Source organism: Ursus maritimus, unplaced genomic scaffold, assembly GCF_017311325.1.
Source record: "Ursus maritimus isolate PB19 unplaced genomic scaffold, ASM1731132v1 scaffold_14, whole genome shotgun sequence".
Taxonomy (NCBI): domain Eukaryota; kingdom Metazoa; phylum Chordata; class Mammalia; order Carnivora; family Ursidae; genus Ursus; species Ursus maritimus.
Genome location: NW_024423786.1, coordinates 60692596 through 60713941, shown reverse-complemented (window position 1 = coordinate 60713941; position 21346 = coordinate 60692596). Strand labels below are relative to the sequence as shown.

The following is a 21346-nucleotide window of genomic DNA, read 5'->3' as shown; positions in this document are numbered from 1 at the left end:
CCCCGCCCCCCCACCCCGCCCCGCCCCCAGGCTGGTACCTGCCGAGCTCCTGCCTCTTCAGGCAGAGCAGCAGGTCCTCGGCAGGCAGCGCGCCCCAGCCCCGAGCCTGGCACAGTCGTAAGAGCCGAGACACGTCCATGAGCTGCCCCGCGGGAGCCAGCCCGTCTCCACCTGAGAGGCGCACCGGGAACGCCGGTCACGCTGGGGCCCCGGCGCCACCTCCCCAGGAACCCAGAAGGGCCTTAAGTCCCAGGTACCAGCTCCGCACCCAGGACCCCCCCACCCCGGGAAGCCACGGCCTGCGTACCCCTCTCTGGGGAGCCACCGCTGGGACCGCTGCCCTGTGAGTGGCTTGAGGGAGGCTCACGCGCCCGGAAAAGACTGGACGCCATGGCTAGGGGCACTTTGGTTTTATGAACAGGGGGTGGGAGGTGTGGCACTTGGGGGGCTTCCTCCCAAGACGGGACGGCCAGCGGACCTAGCACAAGGAAGAAGATGCGAGAATCAGGAAACGGGGCAAGAGCCAAGGACACCCCACCACCCAGCCTTTGTTAGGCTTTATGACCTTTGCCAGCTTCCAAAGGTCCATTCCCGACAACCAGCTCCCGCCTTCTCCATGCCCGGCCCCAACCTTCTTCAGAGTCTGCACTCACCAGACTTCGGGGGCAAGAGATCAACAGAGGGGGCCTCGCTGCTCTGGGGTACCGTCTCCAGCAGCTGCGGGGACAAGACAGTAAGGTTCCCTGAGGACCGATAAAGAAAGAGACCTGGGTCTGGGACGGAGGCAGAAGCCGGGAAGTTCCAGAAGGGACTTATATCAGACAGACTGGGAGAAAGGCACCAGTCCTGAAAGGGGGTGCAGCTGGAGGAGAAAATGAAGAAGGGGAGAAGGAGGTGAGGTGGGACGGGTGGGTCCCCTCTTACCTGCTGCAAAAAATGCTTGAGGCCCTCGAGCTGGGAGGGGGGCGGCAGCCCCTGCTTGAGGAAGCTGTCCCCGTCGGACCCAGGATCTTCCTCGGGGAACGGCCGCTCCGGCCTGTGGTCAGGGTGGAAGGCCCCGGCTGGAAAGTGAAACAGGGCCGCGTGTGTGTGGGAGGGGAGGGGGGTCCTCCACAAATCAACCCCCCCAAATGCCCAGAGAAGCAGGCCTATTAAATACAGGAGGGGCGTCCCGGCGGGGAGAAGGGGAGGGTCGGAGTTTACAGCAGCTGGAGAGAGAAGGCTGGAGGCGGCTGGCAGACGGCACAGCTGAGTTCCGAGAGGTGTGGGCAGGGGGGGAAGGTCCTGGTACTGAGACTCTGAGCAAAGAAACCCCACCATAAACTCCCTGAAGAACAGAAACCGGTGTTCAGAGTGGCTTGGGATTAAGAGACATGTTCTGACCCTCATTCTCTTTAATCACGACTACATAATTTTTACATTCAAAATCGTGATGTAATCTGTCCCTCATTCTTCACCGGACCTGGGCCGTCACGTCTGCACCACACAGAGCGCTGCCGTCCACCCAAGTCCCCGCTGACCAAGCCAGGAAAAGCCACCGCACCCAAGGAATGGTTACCGACCCATCAGAGCACCTCTCCTCGAACTGGACCCAAGACACAGAGACACCACTGTCTCTCTACGGTTGACTAGAGTATCGGCTGGAGCCAGTGTCACAACCGGTCAAACCCACATGCCAGCTGAGGTGAGGAGAGCAAGAACCTAGGAGAGAGTGCTGGTCCACCAGAGGAAGGAGCTGCGCAGGGACAGGCAGCGCCAAGAGCCCACACGGCCCAAAATTGATTCTGGAGAGCGCCCCGGTCCCAACGCTGGTTCTCATCAAGCCCAGTAACGTCAGACTCCCGTGAGCTCTCACTCCTTTTATTCGAACAACTTGAGTGGATTTCTGCTTCTCGCACCTTCTGGTCACAGACGTCTAGGAAACTAACTGCTTGAGCCCCAGACAGAAAGCAGGTAAGAGGAGCCCGTCAGCGCGTATCCGGGGAACCCCAGTGATGTGTGTCCCCAGTTACCCGAGGATGAGGTGAGGCTTGGCTTCGGCTCCAGGGGCTGGAAGGAGTGCTGGCTCTGGAAAGAGGGGCCCAGCAGGAGGCTGAGGTCTGGGGAAGGGCTGCAGAGAACAGGCGGCTCGTCCCCCGCTTCCCGGCTCTGCTGCAGTACGGGCTTCAGGGCCACGGCCACGGGAGGCAGAGTCCACAGCCTCTGCTCCTCTTTCTCTGGCTCCTGAGGCCCAGGGCTGGAGGGGCTGGTGGCAGGCACCTGGCCACAGGAGAGACAGGATCAGCGCCCGTGCACGTAAAGACACGCGACAGGACACAGACACCTTGATTCCAAGTTGAAGATGACAAATTAGTAGAAAGTCCTTAGAAGGGGATCTGGTAACATCTATCACCTTCCATGCTTACTTTGACCTTACAATTCCGTCTCCAGAAACTTTACAGATAGGCCTGCACGAAGACACGTGTGACGGTATTTACGTCAGCACGGAGCGTGGAAGCAGGATATAGCGAACGACTTTGATGTCCACGAATAAACACTTGGTCAAAGAGAAGTGGTGCAGCCACACACGGGAGGTCACCCCCGGGGGCCGGGCTTGCCCATGACGGGGGAGCAGCAGGGGCCGCTTCCAGGGAGAGGGCCCAAAGCCCGCAGGGCAAGGCGGGGGGGAGGGGACACAGCACTTTCCACCGCACACCTTTTCAAACTGTTTGGATTTCCTTTGTTACCACACGCATGTTATCTATTCCAAAAAAGATTTTAGCTTAAAATAAAAATTGAAGAATTATGAGGAGGAAATGGAAGACGCCAACAAAACAGGGCGAGGGGTGAGACGCCTCCGGGGCTGGGGGAGGAGAGTGGGCCCCACGCTCGGGCCAGCCTGGGTCCCTCTGATGGGGCGGTGCTTCACGAAAGCACACGGGGCAGTTTCCCGCAGGGCAGGTGTGGCCCGACCTCAGGACCAGCTGAGCTCGAGGGCGATGCCTACCGGGGGGTTGGGCGGCAGGCCGGTGGCGCTGAGCAGCTGGTTCGCCTCCTCCCAGTGGGCGTGCAGCATGGCCTGGAGCCGCTCCACCAGCTCGGCCCGCTGCTCCTGCAGCTGCCGGCGGCCGCTCTGCAGCTCCCGCACGCGTGCCTGCTCCCGGGCCAGCCTGGGGGAGAGATGGCAGGGGGAGGACGGCCTCTGAGGCCGCAGGCGTCTGCCATTCCGAAAGGGGCCGGGGCCACTGCAGACGCGGACAGGCCCTCGGAGGGGGCAGCCCGCTGCCACTCCCAGTCTGCGCTCTGGCGCAGGGAAGGGACAGAAAGGGCTGCGGCGGACCCGCACCTGAGCTCGTAGTCCTGCGCCACCTGCTGCTGCCTCTCCTCCCGCTCCGCCATTTCCACCTTGAACTGAGCCAGCTGCGAGGACAGTTCCTGCTGGTGTTGTCCACTCAGGTCCTGCAGCTGCTTCCTGGGAGGACACGGGTGAGGACGGAGGGCTGAGTCTGAGGACCAAAGTCATCACACGGGAAAGAGCCAGAACGTGCGCCTGTGCCAGCGAGAGCGCCAGCCAGCCTGGCCAAGGACAGAGGGACAGAGCAGGTGTCGCAGGACAGGGTCCCCAGGGGCAGACACTGAGGTGAGGATGTATGGGATATGGGATACTGATTCACCAAAGAAGCATTTCCAGAAAAAACTGGCGGGGGAGAGGGGATGCGGGAAGTGGGACTGGGAGGGGCGGGAAAGGGGCAGCTCTGGAGACAGTCTGGGCCCCAGGGGCCTCGGGGGCAGTACGTAAGCGCCAGGCACCTGTGATGCTCCCGCAGGGAGGCCGCCTGCCGCAGGCTGCTCTCCTGAGCCTGTGCCAGCCGCTCGGTCACCCGCTGCTCCAGCTGCACAGCCAGCTCGGACTCCAGCTGGATCCGCTGGCTCTCACACCGCGCCTGGGGGTGCAGGAAGGCGAGCTGACAGCTCCGCTCACTGGGGCCGAGGACGGGGGCCGTGAGGCCGACAAACCCCAGCCCCCCCCCACGCCTGAGGCATGAACGGTAAGAATTCTGCCGCAAGGAGGGAAGCAGGCTCCAGGCGGGACTCCCGCACTTCACACCCACACAGAAGGCAAGGGGACGCTGCACAAAAGAAATACATATTTAGCCAAAAGCAACGGTACGTACAAGGAGCCCATCTCTAGGACACGCAGCAGGCGTCCCCGTCCCCTCCTCTTAAAGCAGGGTCGGGCTGCGACCCTGGCTCTTCCCTCTCACCTCACAGTCCCTCTGCAACTCCCCAAAACCTGATTTCCCCTCACAGCCTTTCACGACAAAGAACTGAAGTTCCAAATCCCACAGTGATGATTTCTCCGTCTTTGTCTTATGGAGAGGCACGCCCCCCTCGGCCCCGCCACGCTGCCAGCTCGGTGACCTCCGCTGGCTCCGTGACCTCGCGCCCTGCTCCTTGGCCCCAGCCCACCGCTCTTGCTGCAGGGCCCGGAGGGGGCGGGTGTCGTCTCGAGTCCTGTCCTCAGTCTTCTGACCACATACTAACTAACATTCCGGCTCACGGATGCTTTGATACGTGTATTATAAACACGGAGCATTTAGGCTATGTTTTTTCTTACCTTTTATATCTTAAAGCACTTTCCAAATCTCTCTTTAGTTGGAGTTTAAGTCCACACACCCAGAACCCTCCTGAATACAGGCACTTGGCTACACCTCAAATAAAACACATTCAGGGGCGCCTGGGGGCTCAGCCGGTGAAGCGTCTGCCTTCGGCTCAGGTCATGATCCCAGGGTCTTGGGATCGAGTCCCACATCCGGGTCCCTGCTCAGTGGGGAGGCTGCTTCTCCCTCTGCCTGCTGTTCTCCCTGCTTGTGCTCGCTCTCTCTGACAAATAAATAAAATCTTAAAAAAAAAAAAGATTAAAAAACATAAAACACATTCAAAATTGAGCTCATTTGGTGTTTTATGCTCGAACCTTCTCCTGTGACATTTCTCGCCCTGGTTAATGGCACTGCCCTCCATCGGAACACCCACGCTATCTGAAAGCCAGAGTCATCCTGCCTCCTCCTGCTTCTTTCCACCTTCCAACGGGTCCTTCCATTCTCCTTCCTTAACATCTCCTGAATTTACTCCTCCACTCATGACTACGGTAATTCAGGATTATTTCACGTCCACTCGATCTCCTGGCCTCTATTCTAGCCTCCGCCCTCTCTCACGTTGGCCCCAGTAGACCCTCCACTTTGTGCCTGAGTGAATGTTCCAAAGTACAAATGTGCTCAATTTATCCCCTTGTTTGAATCGTCCAGATGCCCCCAGTGCCTGAAGAAGAACGTTCTGGCCGCCGGAAACGGCTTACACGGCAACCCCACCCACCGCCCCTCTCCTGTCATACTAAACCCTTCCCTGTTACACCAATTCTTTTTTTTTTAATTGTTAAAAATTGTGGTAAAAACACCCCACATAGGGGCGCCTGGGTGGCGCAGCGGTTAAGCATCTGCCTTCGGCTCAGGGCGTGATCCCAGCGTTCTGGGTTCGAGCCCCACATCAGGCTCCTCCGCTATGAGCCTGCTTCTTCCTCTCCCACTCCCCCTGCTTGTGTTCCCTCTCGCGCTGGCTGTCTCTCTCTGTCAAATAAATAAATAAAATCTCTAAAAAAAAAAAAAAAACCCCACATAATATAAAATTTACCTCCTTAACCACTTTTAAGCATACAGTTGGGTAGTGTTGAGCTCACATTACTGTGCAGATCTCTAGGACTGCTCATCTCATAAAATTAGAACTCTATACTCACGGAAGAGCCGCTCCCCACTTCTGCCCACTCCGGCCCCACTCTGACTCCTGCTTCCTGATATTGACTACTCTGGATAGCTCATTACCTAAATTCTTCTAATGGAGAAGTTAATATATACTTCCTCTGAGCCAGCGATGGCACTTTAAGGAATCTATCCTACGGAAGGGGCACCAAAGATTTACGTATAATGGTGCTCACGGCAGCCCTATTATTGATAGTGAAAAAACTGGTGTCAGTGGACATTTCTCATCGAAAGGAAAACGCTTATGAAAACTATGATTCAGGGGTGCCTGGGTGGCTCAGTCGTTAAGTGTCTGCCTTCGGCTCGGGGTGTGATCCCAGAGTCCTGGGATCGAGCCCCACATCAGGCTCCTCCACTGGAAGCCTGCTTCTTCCTCTCCCACTCCCCCTGCTTGTGTTCCCTCTCTCGCTGCCTGTCTCTCTCTCAAATAAATAAATAAAATCTTAAAAAAAAAAACACACGACATGATTTTGTATGATTCACCCGTTCACTGAGACATACAATTCTTAAAAATCACGATGTGCGTCTATCTACGTGTCATGTACTGGGCATACTAGACACAGAAAGATGTTTCTATTAAGAGGTGACAGTGACAAGCTGCTGCAAATGTATAGGTTTTTTTACAGCAGCAACCCACAGGGACACCTGGGTGACTCAGTCGGTTAGGTGTCTGACTCTTGGTTTCAGCTCAGGTCATGATCTCAGGGTTGTGAGATCGAGCCCTGCATTGGGCTCTACGCTCAGTGGGGTGTCTGCTTGAAAATTCTCTCCCTCTGCCCCTCCCCCCATGTGCTTTCTCTAATAAATAAAAATAAATCTTAAAAAAATGATTGTGAAATATAGACATTCTTTTTTCTTAATTTTTTAAAATTAAAAAAATTTTAATTAAGTAGGCTCCACACTCAGCATGGAGCCCAACACATGCCTTGAACTCATCACCCTGAAATCAAGACCTGAGCCGAGATCAAGGGTTGGGTGCTTAACTGACCGAGCTGCCCAGGTGCCCCTAGAGATGTTTTCAAACTAAACTAAAGAACCACACACATATATACATACATATACATGCATATACATACAGAGAGATTTTTCCACCCAGAAGATCTCACATGGGAGGTCTGAGTTCAAAGAAAGTTAGAACAACAAAGAAAATAGTAAATTATGTGGATACCTCTAAATGAATAGTGACTTTACAGAACAATATTAATAATGTCTTATGGTGTTTTTATTTAAGACAGAATTTAAAAACTGTGACGTCATGGGACACAGCAGGGTAGGAAACTGCAGGGGTCAGTCCTGCCAAAATATCCATTAAGCTGGGGGAAAATACCAAAACCCACTGTTTGGGAACTCTGGAACCTGAACAGACACTTACTCGACCAGGACGGCGCTTGATGAAGGCAGAGGCTGCTAGACTTCGGTACAAGAGCTGGGGTGTGAGCCTGCTTCCATCCCCCAACCCTCAGCCTGCTGCAGCCATGGGAACGGGAGGCCGGCAGTTTAGAGGGGCCGGCTGAAGTAAGGGTGGGCAGTAAGGACCTTATCCTCCAAAAACGTGGGCTTGGGCATTTTGGCCAGTTTGGCAGTCCCCTGAGGAACCAGAGCAAAGAACCACCTTTGTTCTGGGCTCCTGCAGAGGCTTCCCGGGTAGCATCAATCATAAGATGAAGAGACATATATACTTATTTGGGAGAGGGATGCAGACATTTAAGAAAATCTCTGTCAACTCACAGGCTAATCACAGAGATGACAACGGAAATGTCAGTCACCGCACACAACAAGAAATGGAGACTTGGCAAAAACAGTTTGAAAAGTCACTCTACAAGTGGATGGCTGCAGCCAACAACAAAAAAAATCCAAGGAGAGAGAGATTACGATTTCCATAATTACATTATAATATTTAAGACGTCTAGTTCTCAACAACAAATGACAAAACACAGAAACAGGAAAATATGACTCGTTCCAAGGAAAAAGAGCATTAAGGGCGCCTGGCTGGCTCAGTCGGTAGAGCATGCAACTCTTGGATCTCAGGGTTGTGAGTTCAAGCCCCACACTGGGTGTGGAGTTTACTTAAAAACAAATCTTAAAAAAAAAAAGAGAGAGAGAGAGAGAGATTGGACAGGAACATCTCCTGTGGAAGCCCAGTCATTGGGATTACTAATCAAACCCATTAAATCAACAGTCTCAAATACGCTGAATGAACTATTTGTGGACAACAAACTAAATGAAATCAGGATAACGTATGAACAAATACAAAACATCAATAGACATAAATAATAAATAAGAACCAAAGAGAAGTTCCGGAGTTATAAGGTATCATTGATGATATGAAAATTTCACGAGGCACCACTCCACACCCCTATTTCACTACATACCCCTACCGAAATAACCAAAATCCAGAACACTGAGCACAACAAATGTCGGAGAGATGTGGAGCAACGGGAACGCGCATTCGCCGCTGATGGGAATGCAAAGTGGTACAGCCACTCTGGAAGGCACCGGGGTGGTTTCCGACAAAACAAAAGGCACTCTTACCATGCAATGTAGCAACCACGCTCCTTGCTATTTACCCAAAGGAGTTAAAAACTTAGGTCCACACCAAAACCTGCGCGTGGGTGTTTACAGCAGCTTTACTCTTAACTGCCGGAAATTAGAAGCAACCAGGATGTCCTTCAGTAGGGGCGCGGCTAAATACCCTGCGGCCCATCCAGACGGTGGATTGTTATTGAGCACTAAAAAGAAAGGAGCTATCAAGCCATGAAAAGACATGGAGGAAACTTAAATGTGTATCACCGAGTGAAAGAAGTGAGTCTAAAAAGGCTACATATTGTAGGGTTCCAACTACATGAGACTCTGGAAAAGGTGAAACTATGAAGACAGTAAAAAGCTCAGTGGTGGCCCGGGGTTGGAGGGAGGGAGGGAGGAAGGGATGAACAGGCAGTGAAACTGAGTGTGACACTATAAAAGTGGACACGTGTCATTATAAATTTGTCCAAACCCATACACAGCGAGAGGAAACCCTAACATAATATACAGATTCCAGGTGATAATGACGTGTCATGGTAACAAACGTTCTACTCTGGTGGGGGTGTTGGTAACGGGGGCAGCTATGTATTTGTGGAGCTAGGGGGTGTACAGGAAATCTCTGTACCTTCTGCTCTCTGTTGCTCTGAACCTAAGACTGCCCTAAAAAATAAAGACTATTTTAAAAAGTCACCAAAGGGGCTCAATAGCAGAGTCCAGCAGGAAGAAGAAAGGGCCAATGAACCTGAGGATAAGCAACAGAAATTATCCAATCCAATGAGCAACAAGAAAAAACAATCGAGAAATGAACAGAACCTGAGGGACCATCATACCAATGGATGCATTAGCAAAGTCCCAGAATGACAAGAAAGAGAGGAAAGAACAACAACAACAAAAATCTGAAAAAACAGCCAAAAACTTCCCAAATTCGATAAAAGACAAATCTACCCATCCCCCAAACTCAACAATCTCTACACAGAATAAACTCAAGGAGACCCACACTATGATACATCATAGTCATACTGTCAAAAGCCAGACACAGAGGGGCACCTGCTTGGCTCAGTCAGTTAAGCGGCCTACTTTGATTTTGGCTCAGGTCGCACTCTCAGGGGTCATGGGATCGAGCTCATGTCGGGCTCCAGCTCTGCGTTGGGCTCTGTGCTCAGCACAGAGTCTACTTGTCCCTCTCCACCTGCTCCTTCCCTGGCTCATGTGCACTCGCTCTCTCTCCCTCTCTCTCAAAAAATAAATTAATTAATTAATTAAAAAAAGCTAAACACAGAGAAAGGAGTAAGAGAGAAGTACCCTGTCACTTGCAATGGCGCCCCCATAAGACTAACTGCGGATTCCTCATAGGAAGTCACGGAGGCCAGAAGGTAGTGGAACGACATATTTAAAGAGCCGAAAGAAAATCAACTGTCAAGTGAAACAAAAAACAAAAACCTTCAAGAATGAAGAAGAAATGAAGTCATTCTCAGATACACAAAAGCTACGAGCATTCATTTCTAGCAGACCTGACCTATAGAAAAAGGGCTGAAGGGAGTCCGACAGGCCAAAATGAAAGGAGACAGTAACCTGAAGCTGTACAGAGATAAAGGACACCGAGAAGGTTACTCCATAGTAACTACAGAAGCCTGCATTACTGTACTACGGTTTGTAACTCCTTTCTTCCCAAAGGACATAAAAGGCAGATGCACAAAGCAGTACTGATAAATCTGTGTCAATCACACTGTGAAAGCGAAGGGACACAGATGCAGACGAACAGTGGCTGCACACTGTTGAAACTAAAGCTAGCATTATTCAAACTAGGTGACCGTTACTTTAAGACGTTAATTGTAGCCTCAAGGGAATCGTTACTTTTGAAATGTACAGTAAAGGAAAATGAAGAGAATCAAACATACACAAAATATTGATGAAATACCCCAGAAAGGCAGTAACGGAGTAACTGAAAAACAAAACAGGGAAGACGTACAGAAAATAAATAGTTAAATGGCAGAAATCAGTCCTTCTTTACCAGTAATTACTTCATTTTTTTTTTTAAAGATTTTATTTATTTATTTGACACAGAGAGAGACAGCCAGTGAGAGAGAGAACACAAGCAGGGGGAGTGGGAGAGGAAGAAGCAGGCTCCCAGAGGAACAGGGAGCCCGACGCAGGGCTCGATCCCAGAACCCTGGGATCACGCCCTGGGCCAAAGGCTGACGCTTAACGACTGAGCCACCCAGGCGCCCCTACCAGTAATTACTTTAAATGTAAACGGATTAAACTCTCCAATTAAAGGCCAATATGAAATTGGCAGAATGGATTAAACAACGAAACAAAACATGATCCACTGTATGTGGTCGACACGAGACTGACTTCAGATACAAAAACACAAAAGCCTGTTAAGTAAAAGGATGAAAAGAGCCAATGCAAAGAGCAACCAGGAGAGCTAGGGCGGGGTCTAGATTATCATTAGACAAAACAGATTTTAAGCCAACAAGGGTTATATCAAGAAGACATGACAATATAAACATCTATGTACCTAACAGAGCCCCAAAATATATGAAGAAAAAATGGACAGACTTGAAGGGAGGCATGGCAAGTTCTACAGTGATAGCTGGAAATGTCAACACCTCCCTTTCGATAATGGATAGAACAATAAGGAAATCGACGACTTAAATAACACGGAAGCCAGGCACCACTGTGGAATTCAACAATGAACAGACAAACACCCTTGCCTTCAAAAAATGCACAAGATTTTAAAAGCTGCAGAAAGTAGCATACTAGGAGAAAAATTCAAACAGGGAAGGGGAACGGGGATCGTCAGAGGCTGCAGATCTTCCTCAGTGGGGCTCGAGAGGACCCCACAACCAAGATGACCCTGAGTCAAGAGGAGTTCTCCTGTCCCTCAACTATCAGCTATGACACTACCTCAAGAATGCGTGTGTTCGACAAACCCACTCCCCCCAGCTGGTGGCTCCTCGTTGGCCCGGACGATTCCCAGCTCCCAGCACAGAGCTTCCACAGCGGGGCTGTTGAACAGACTCCGTGAACTCCCAGCGAGCACCAGTCCGGGGGCTACGGCAGCTTACGCACCGCTACGGAACTGTACTAACATCTCCACCCTCGGTCCTCCACGAGAAATTAGTTTCCATGTGGTCAGTCCACCAGTTCCGCGGGCTAGGTGAAAAGTAAAAGGAGTGTGTTTTTCCCAACACTGGCCTCGCTAACCAGAAACTCGGGGCGTCTCCTACGTCGATCATTAATAAGGAAAGTCTCTCAGGGTGACTTGCTCTGGGAACTGCATCAGCGTGCCCCGAACACACACCTCACACACACAGTAGTCCCCTTCGCCACGGTTTTGCTGTCCAGACTGTGGTCCAGAAGCAGGCGATCTCCCTCCTGGCTTGCTGCCGGAAGGTCAGCAGCAGCCCAACCCTATGTCACACGCCTGCGCCCCTCGCCTCCTTCGTCCCCGCATGTGGGCACCTCCCCATCTCACATCCTCACCAGAAGACGGCGGAGTGCAGGACAGTGCGATGTGTCGAGGGCGAGACTGCATTCATGTAACTTCTATCACAGTCTATTGCTCTAAGTGTTCGAGTTTAACATGAGTTACTGTCCATCTCTTATGTGAATACTTTGTAAATTCACCTTTCCCGCAGGCGCGCACGTACAGAAAACACGTGGCACGTATAGGGTTTCGGGCACTGCATCCCCCCTGGATGAAGGGGGGTTACTGTAAAGGCCTTGAGGGCTCAAAATTCTAGTTAAAAGACAGCAGTGTTTGCCGTGACTCCCAAAAGGTCACTGTGCTGAGACCTACCAGTCCTAGGGAGGAAGGCAAGCTGGGGAACACGCCGCCGCCTGACCTGCACCAAGCTCATCTCCAGCTGCAGGGCGTCTCTCTCTCTCCGAGCTGTGTCCAGCTCCCCCTCCAGCCGCCGCGCCTCCGCCTGCGCCCGCGCCAGCTGCTGCTGGGCCTCCCGCGCCGCCTGCGCCTCCCTCTGGGTGTTCCCCTGAGAAAGGAAGCCAAACTGGAGTGCGGGCCTCCTATCCCACCTCCCGGCTACCTCCTTGCACTCCCTCTTCACACGTGACTATCTGCTCGGCTCCGGGGAATCTCCCTCCTCAGCCGTGCGGGTACTGGCCGTCCCGGCCCTGCCTGCGGGCCCCGCGCTCCCCGTCTTGCCCCCACAGATGGTTCTTCACTCTTCAGCCCAGTCCCTTCCAGCCCCCATTCTGCCCTCCCGTCTCATGTGGGCATCTCCCCGTTCCCCGACGGCCGCTCTTACTTTCTCCTTCTCCAGCTGAGCGCGCAGCTCCTCCTGCAGGGCCCCGTAGTGCTCCTGCAGCTGGCGCTCCTGCTGGGCCCAGGCCTGCCGCTCTTCCTCGAGGGCCAGCGTCAGCGCCTCCAGCTGCCGACGCTCGCTCAGCTGCGCGGCCCGGGCCTCATCCCGCTCCTCCTGCAGGGCCCGGCTCCGCTGCTGCTCCAGCTCCAAGCTCAGCGTCAGAGCCTGCCTCTCCTCCTCCTGGAGCCGCAGAGAAACCCAAGATCCTCAGCAAGCCCGCGACAGACCAGCCATCTGGCCCCTCACCCCCATACAGTGTACCCGCTGACAACTATGTCCGCTAAAAACATAATCGTTGACGAGCCCACAGGACTGTGACATGGTCACCGGGAGCTTCCGTTCCAGAATTCGGTACATCTGGGTTCAAATCGGTTTGCATCCCAGCTGTCACTCGCTATGTGTTCTTAGGCACACATCTTTCTCTGCAACGCTGGCGTCGTATCTAGGGCCTGCCTTGTGAGGATTACGGTAAAAATTCACAGACAGCAATTAGCAGAGTGTCCGGCACATAGTAACACTCAGTACACGACAGCGGTCACTACCATTATCAAAAGAAGCTCCACGGAGACTAGAAAATTCAGCCTCCGGTCATGAACCAGCCGACCAGTAACCACGACCGGCGCTGCAGGATAAGACCTGTGAGGATGACAGGTACCAGCATGCGCGGCGCGAGCAGGCATCACCCACACATCGGAGCTCCAGGCCTGGCTGCTAATTCATACGGGTCATCTCGTCTTATCACTTCAGCAATCACAAACCCGGCTGAGTCTCATCCCACGCCTTTCCTGGCTCTGCCCTAGAGCAGACTTCCCAAACCTGGCTGAACAAAACCACCTAGGAAACTGCGGAAAATATTTCAGCTCCCCAGCCCCGTGATATGTCTACCGAATTAAAACCCCTGGCGATGGATGGTAAAACAATCCCCCGATGATTCTAACGAGGCAATGATTTGCAGAATCTCTCGAGCCAACTTGGCGGCCAAGCCTCGTTTACAGAGGATCTAGCAGAACGAGTGTTCTAGGGACACACTTGGGGAGACACGCCCGTGGTGTGGCTCCCACAACCCACCGACGGCCCGCAGCGCTCTAGAATGAGCTGGCGGCCTCTACTGGAATGGACCCAGCCTGGCATTCTCACCAGTGTCTCTCTTTCCCGTTGCTGCAGTCTGGCACTTTCCTGCTCACGATTCAGGGCCTCCATGGCCTCGGAAAGGCTCTGCTCCAGATGGGTCACTGTCTTTCAGGGACAGGGGAACACAGGACAGACGAACAGAGGGGAATCCCCGCAGGTTATACTGCAGAAAGCTTCAGCGACATAAACTTTAAAAGTGAGACCTAACTCGATGACTTGGGGGCCCAAGAGAAGGCTACGTGGTGTGGGGAAATCTCAGAAAACATCGATGATGCAAGTCTGGCAGCAAAAACAGTGAAGGGGCGGGGGACAAGGGAGAAGAACGGTCAGGCCAGCGGCTCCGAGACTGAGCTCAGTCTGCTGGGAACCTGGACTCAGAGCTATTTGGGCTCCCTTCCCTCTATCGGTCTGTGCCCTAGGCTCTCATGCCGTCCGATCCAGGTTGCCCACCTCCTGCTGCTTGCTCCTGGTGAGTTCGGCGGCCTGGCGTTCCTCCTGCAGCCCCCGCAGCACCTCAGCCCGCTCAGCCTCATGCCGGTTCCAGCCCTCCACCACTCGGGCCAGGGTCTCAGGAGAGGAAAGTCAAATGGAATTTCACAGTAATGTTTTTGCCCTCTTCCTGCCCACAGGGGTGGGGTCAACAGCCACCTTCTCCCAGGAGCTGATAAACCCACCCCCAGCTCCTGGCATGAACAAAGAAATGCTGGTTGGCCACCCCCTTTATACTATTCCTTGGCAGCCCCCACGGAGAGACCCACCCGCGTTCTGCTACCCCGGCACCTTGTCCAACTGTTCGATCATGATGTCTTTCTTGCGGTCGGCAGTCACAGCCACGGCTAACTGTTGTTGCAGCTCTAGCACCCGGGTCTGCAGGCTCTGGATATGGCGCTCACAATGCTGGGAAGGAGGATGAGAAGTCTGGCTGCTCCCATCCCTACTTTGACCAAAGCATCAAACTTCCCAGTGCCTCTCGGCGAAAATGGGCTGGAGGCAGGGAGCCCACGTCCCAAGAACAGAATAGGTTTGGAGAAGGAGAATCAGGAATTTTGGAGCAGGAATCTTGAGGCCCAAGACCTCTACCAGCTCAGGAGACAGGGGCTTAGCTTCCAGGCTATTCCCTTTCCCGGATCTCCAGAGAGAAATTTCCACGAACCTTCTGGCAGGAGAGCAATAGCCCACACGGCACAGAGTGGGAAGGGACCCGTGCTTAAGCACCTCATTGGGCACAATGGTTAAACATGGCAAGGAGAAAGGATTCAGCCTCTCATTCAGGCCCAGGCAGTTTCAAACAAACAGAGACGGTTCCAAAAATTACAACACAACCAATGACTGTAACCTTTCCCCTGTCTAGTCCGCATCTCTGCTCCCTTCAGATAAGCTGAGGTTTGCAGAGATAAAGTCCATTGTATCACCAGTAGCTGTAAAACCTTCGCGCAAGCCAGCAAGGCGTGTTGTTCATTCACCACACGCTTCTGGAATGTTTCCTTGTGTCAAGCACATTCTCGACCTTATGAAGACAGTGCTGCACAAGATAAGGTCTGACCCTCATGGTGCTTAGATTTTAGAGGGGAGAAGCAGACAAGATATCTGGGACTATGATAAGCTCTTATGAAGGAAGCACCCGAGGGACCTGAATGCACATCCAGAGGAGAGGCGTGCATCTTCGAAGGCATGGTGGGTCGACCTCCCTGAAGAGCCATCTGAGCAAAGCCTCAGCTTGCAGGCCCTCAACCCTTCCCAGCACCCAGCCTATTTCTAATCTTTGCTGTTTCAAAAGGAAGCCTCGGTGACTCACCTTGCGACGGGTGTGCTCAGAATCCAGTGCATCTCTCAGCCCCTGGAAATCCGGGGGATTGAGTGGGGGCCCCGGCCGAAGACTGGCGTAGCGGGGAAACAACTCCTCCAGGGCTTGGGCTGAGCTAGATGGAGATAAGTCTTGCAGGGGCCGGGTGCTGAGCAAAGCAGACAGAGAATATCAGGGTACGGAAAGCTTTCGAGAGCCCCTAGTCCAACTGTGACATTTTACAAACAAGGAAACAGACACTCAGAAAGAGCAAGACACTTGGCCAAAGTCATAGAGTTAGACACCACTCAGGTTCTGTGATTCACTCTACAGTGCTCCTTCCTGTCTACCACACTCCCTGCAATAAGTTTTAGCAGAAACAAGCCCACTCTTCCGGGGGAAGAAGGACTAGATGTTGGGAGAAAGCCAGGTACGAGGCAGTAGACGCCCACGTTCCTGAAAGAGTAAAGGGGATAAATGATAGAAAAGAAAGGATGAAAACTGAAAGCTAAGGGACAAGCATCTTAAGTCCCGAAGAGATAGAAAAGCAGGAAAGAGCAGAACTCAGGAAGAGAACATTGGCTTTCCAAGAAAGCAAGCAAGCAAGCTAGGAGAATCCCAAGGGGAACTCACTTAAGCAAAGTGGCTGTGCTGTCACTGTCAAAGGAGTCCTCTTCTCGTCTCTCTGAGCCAGGACCTGGAGTGATGGGATCCCCTGCAGGCAGCCAGAGGGACCCCACAGCCAGGGTCAGGTAAGAATAGGAACAGGACCACTTGAAGGCGAAGAGAGGAGAGGTCCTTTCCTTTCAACTTCACCCACTCCTCCAGCCCCTCTCCCAAAGAACTGGAGCCTTTCCTCCTGAACTCTCTTGTCTCAGACGCCTTCCATTCTCCGCCTTCTCCCACCCCTTAAATCTGGGTTTAACTCACGATAGGCTGTATCCCGTGAGGTCTGGAGCATGCTCTGGAGTTGACCCCGAACACTTTCCATCTCAAAGATATGCTTGGAGCCATCCTAGAATAAAGAAGCATGAAAATCAGATGCAACCTGAATGATCTACGTTCTACCTACCGCCAGCGTATGTGGCATCTGGCACCCCCTAAAACCCAAGAATTTTTACTCCAGCACCTAGGACAGCCAAGAAAACCGGAACTGACTCAATAAGGGTTGAACCTCAAATGTCTACAGAAGCCAGGCAAGTAGTGTAAACAAATTAATTGGCCACATTAAGACAAGCCTGGTGAGGATCCTTGTCAACTAGAGAGCAAACATCTTGTGTGAAGACGGTATAGTCCGTTTTTCAAACTCTGGAAGACCTAACGAGTCTGCAAATTGTTTACGACACTTTTTCTGTCCAAGGCTAATAACCAACCTCTCTGTTACATGTGTAATCAATTAGACCATGTTTTAATGATTGACATGCCAAACTGTAAACCATACAATCAAACTAGCTTTGAGCTGGAAGGAACTTAGCACATTTTGCTATCTTTAAGCTCCTAGTTCCCTCCTTAGCTGAAAAAGCCTTATCCTCGCTTAGTGCCCAAGTCCCAGTCAAAGCACTGCAACCTGTCTCATGGTGCAGGTGTCTCTGACCACAAAACCCTAGAAGTTTCACAATTTCCCAAATTATGGCATCCCAGGCCACTTCCTCCCTCATAAACATTTGCTCCCAGGAACAAGCATAAGGGACTCTGTTGTTAAAAGGAATATGAAATCCAACAACAGGAATTCAAATCTCAGCAAAGCAATCTTTTCTTTTTTTTTTTAACACCTCCCATTCCAAGACCCTAGAGGTCCCCGAGAGACACCTCTCTCACCTTTTTCTTCAAGTTGTTCTCCAAGCCAGCCGACAAGCTGCGACTCAGCTCTTGGGCCAAGCCATCTAACATCTCATGGGGAGATGGGGAGGTGGTGGGGAGATACAGCTGGGCTCGGGCAGTGGCCTCCGCCTGACGACTGAGGTGTAAAGAAGCATAGAGCTGGGAGGTCACCTCAGAGGATACTTGGTTCAGCCCAGGGCCTTCTGATGCATCACTCAAGAGATCCTCAGCCCGGAGAGGTGAACTGGGGCTGGTAGCTGATGTCGCCATGAGTACAAGCACGAGACAACTGCAGACAGCAGAGCTGGGAACTCCTGGTCCTGAGTTAGGAGACCCGAGGGGGGGAAGTGCACCGAGAAAGACGATTTGGGAGAAAGGAGAAAGACTCCAAGCCAAGGATCCTTGGGGAGTAACGGTAGGGAGGCTTTCTGGTTAGAGGAAAGGTTTCCAGTGGTTCCAGAGGCCATGGGAGAAGGCAAAAGCATTTCCTTCCACAATGCCTGGGACCGTGGAAAAGGAGGGTGCAGCAAGGCGGGGGTGGGGACAGAAGATGGAGGGGCGACAGCACCACAGGAGTTCCCCTGGAGTGCTACAGACCAACTTCTGGCACAGGCTCTTAAATTCTCACACCCAGAACGTGCAAACTGAAACGGATCCAATCCAATAAGGGTCTGATTTCCCTCCAGCAGTCTTATTTGGCCCTCACCTGGCGCCGGTCGCAGAGAGGCAGGACCCTCCCTCTCCCCACCTCCTCACGCCTCTCGCCATGCACCCGTTCCACCCACGGTCAACCCTCCTGTATATCCCCTCCGACCGCTCCTGGCAAGAAAGCCATAGCAAGGCTCCCCAGAATCCCTCCCTCCGTACTATACCAAGAGAAACTTTGTGACCTCTCGGCCACCCAGTCAGACCTCTCTAAAAAGTCCACCACCTTCCAGCCTAGCCTCAGATCCTCTACCCCGACCACCCCTGGAGACTCCTCGCCACACCGCCAGACCTCAGTCGTCCTCAATTTGCCAAGGTGTGGACCAGGGATTGTCTCCCTCCCCTGAGCCCCGGTCCGGAAGACCAAGGACCCCTGCACACCCAACCTCGCCTCCTTCCCTACACTCAAAACCGTTGGCAGCCTCCCGCCCACCGTCCGCAGCCCCGCCTCGCTCGCCTGGATGACGTCACCAGCCCAGCGCTCTCCCTCGCAGCCGCCCAGACAACTTCTGGAGCCCGGGAGCCCTAGACGCGCGTGCGCGGCGTCGGCGGCACGGATTGGCTGAGGGAGGCATGGGGCGGAGTTACTGCGCGACCACTGCCGTTGGAGGAGCCGGTGGGGCGGGCTCTGCGGAAACCGGAAATATCTGGTGACGGGCACTAGGAGCAGTTCCGGTGAGTCCCGGGAAGGGCTCCCGCCCGGTTGGGGGAGTCAGGGACTGGGAACTGGAGCTCCCGGAGTGTGGGCGAGGCTTACACTCTCTGCCTTGCAGATGACTGTTCACAACCTGTACCTGTTTGACCGGAATGGAGTGTGCCTTCATTACAGCGAGTGGCACCGCAAGAAGCAAGCGGGGATCCCCAAAGAGGAGGTGACGAGAGGGCCCCGCGCAATCCGGGTGACCTCGCTTCTCCAAACGCACATAGTCCCAGCCTAGCCCTTCCTCTCCAAAACCCGTCTGGTTCCCACCCCTGTCCCATCTCCTGCAACAGCCAAGAGCTAACTGTGTCCCTCTCCCTCCAGGAATACAAGCTGATGTACGGGATGCTCTTCTCTATCCGCTCCTTTGTCAGCAAGATGTCCCCGCTAGACATGTACGCTGAGTCAGAGGGGATGCTGAGGGAAGGAGGGCTAGCCTTGGGAACTTGGGGGGCGGGGGAGACTTTGTGGAGTGGAAGAGACATTGGCCCCCAAAGAGAGGGGAAGGAGACAGACAGAGGCTGAGTCTGGAGCGACAGTGCTGGAGCTAGCCTGAGCGGTGAAGGGGAAGATCTGAATGTAGAGAGGTTGGGTGCGGGGGCTAAATTGAGGAGTGAAGATGGGAGGTGTCTACTTAATCAGGCTCCTATGAACGATGTTTAGGGAGTCAACCTAGACAGGATCAGAAGTATCTCTATGGAAGAGCTTATGCTCCCATTCCTTAACGTCCTCCTCATCTCTGCAGGAAGGATGGCTTCCTGGCCTTCCAAACTAGCCGTTACAAACTCCATTACTACGAGACGCCCACTGGGATCAAGGTTGTCATGAATACTGACTTGGGCGTCGGACCCATCCGGGATGTGCTGCATCATATCTACAGTGCGGTCAGTGCCAGCCCCTGGGACCCTTCCTTCCCCTAAAGCTCCTCCATAGCCATGGCCACTTAGAGCCTCAAGACTCCTTGAGCTTCCCTGCCCTAATCTTAGTCTACCTTAGCTCTGTTGAAGTCAAGAGTTTTTTCAGGACGCTTTATGTCCTGAAACACCACCACTCTCTCCTCAGGGAGGCTTGCCTCCCAGCCCTTGATCCTTGTGCATTTGCACACCCCCGAGGTTACACTAGGTTTGGGGTTGAAAACAAGAAGTGTCCAAAGCCTGGCTCTAACACCCTTCCCCTCCATAGCTGTATGTGGAGCTGGTGGTGAAGAATCCCCTGTGCCCGCTGGGCCAAACTGTGCAAAGTGAGCTCTTCCGCTCCCGGCTGGACTCCTACGTCCGCTCTCTGCCTTTCTTCTCTGCCCGGGCTGGCTGAAGGAAGCACCCTACCTCACCCCTCAGGAGAATCCCTGTCTGCCTGGGGCCCTCCCTAACCTGTTTCATATGCAGGCCCCCACTGCATGCCCCTCTTATGCCCTCCAGTTCCCCAGCAGCCCTCCCAGGGCAAAAGCCTAAAACCCGCCCTGGTGTCCTCCCTGTCAGAGGAAGGAAGCCTCCAGGAATCCCTACGCCTCCAAATCAGGCTCTCTCCAGTTTTATCCCCTACCTGATGCTGCAAAAATACAGAATAAACTTTTTATCACCCTCTGCAGCCTAAGCGTGTCAGTTTGTCAGCTTGAGTGGTCCGTCGGGGTCCTGCCCCACACACGAAGGCATGAACCAGGGTGGCCACATCCCGTGAGCCTGTAAAGAGGTTTTGTCCATGGATTTCTCAACAATGACAGCTCTTACTCGACTCACAATGGGGTTACATCCAGGTAAACCCATCATGAGTTGAAAATACAAGTCGAAAATGCATTTAATGCACTTGATCTACCAAACGTCCTAGTTTCGCCTAGCCTACCTTAAATGTGCTCGGAATACTTACATTAGTCCACGGTTGGGCAAAATCATCTAACATGAAGCCTATTTTATAATATAGTATTGAATATGTCATATGATTTATTGAATACTGTACTGAGAGTAAAAAAAAACAGTATGGTTGTAAGTGTATCGGTGGTTTACACTCAGGATGCAGGGGCTGACTGGGGGCTGAGACTCCCTGCCACTGCCCAGCATCAGGAGGTATCATATAGTATATTGCTAGCCCAGGAAAAGATCAAAATTCAAAGTACAGTTTCTATTGAAAGCCTATTGCTTTCACACCATCAAAAAAATTAAAAAAAAAAAAAGTAAATCAAACCAGAAGCAGGGACTGCCTGCGTTGACATTTTCGGGGCTGGAGTTGGGTGGGCTATCCTGCGTTTTGTCCTGGCCGCCACTCACGAGCTGCTGATAGCACATCTCACCCTCCAATCCCAGTCGTGACAGTCAAAAGTGTCGCCAGACCTTGCCACATGACCCCTAGGGGACAAAATCGCCCCCCCTCAACTGAAAACCACGTTGCAGGAGGAAGGCCGACCTGCTGTGGGTCCCAGGAGGTAACGATAACCACCCTTCCAGGTTCTGCGCTCCCGGCTTGCCCAAGCACACAGAATACTCAAGCTGCGGAACCCTCGAAGGCGGAGCTTATGCAGATGAGCGGCGGGTTTGGCGGGGAGGCGGGCGGCTTTATGCAGATGAGG

The 21346-nt window shown here is 52.9% G+C and overlaps 2 protein-coding genes across 5 annotated transcripts in view; one reads left to right on the top strand and one right to left on the bottom strand.

Moving 5' to 3' along the window:
- CNTROB (centrobin, centriole duplication and spindle assembly protein) overlaps nt 1–18593 on the bottom strand; it is a 20643-nt gene extending 2050 nt beyond the window's left edge. For 3 of the 4 annotated variants that reach the window (XR_005834736.1, XR_005834737.1, XM_040629984.1), the window contains exons 1-17: nt 17379–18593; nt 16491–16575; nt 16194–16275; nt 15573–15729; nt 14558–14674; nt 14228–14344; nt 13784–13882; nt 12590–12826; nt 12167–12313; nt 3790–3923; nt 3326–3451; nt 2987–3149; nt 2013–2259; nt 925–1061; nt 654–717; nt 308–478; nt 39–171 (exon numbers count right to left, since the gene is read on the bottom strand). Coding sequence is in view for 2 of the 4 variants with exons in the window: in XM_040629984.1 (XP_040485918.1) it covers nt 39–171; nt 308–478; nt 654–717; nt 925–1061; nt 2013–2259; nt 2987–3149; nt 3326–3451; nt 3790–3923; nt 12167–12313; nt 12590–12826; nt 13784–13882; nt 14228–14344; nt 14558–14674; nt 15573–15729; nt 16194–16275; nt 16491–16575; nt 17379–17651 (2489 nt within the window). In the remaining 2 variants the exon portion in view is untranslated. Of the gene's footprint in view, nt 1–38; nt 172–307; nt 479–653; nt 718–924; nt 1062–2012; nt 2260–2986; nt 3150–3325; nt 3452–3789; nt 3924–12166; nt 12314–12589; nt 12827–13783; nt 13883–14227; nt 14345–14557; nt 14675–15572; nt 15730–16193; nt 16276–16486; nt 16576–17378 lie in introns of those variants that run through there. The other variant, XM_040629985.1, reaches the window with a different exon arrangement.
- Nucleotides 18594–18640: 47 nt separating this feature from the next.
- TRAPPC1 (trafficking protein particle complex subunit 1) lies at nt 18641–20369 on the top strand. The gene is made up of 5 exons (XM_008687979.2): nt 18641–18761; nt 18860–18958; nt 19111–19181; nt 19532–19670; nt 19969–20369. The coding sequence occupies exons 2-5, from the start codon at nt 18860–18862 to the stop codon at nt 20095–20097; spliced, it is 438 nt and encodes a 145-aa protein (XP_008686201.1). The 5' UTR covers nt 18641–18761; the 3' UTR covers nt 20098–20369.
- The last annotated feature ends 977 nt before the right edge of the window (nt 20370–21346 follow it).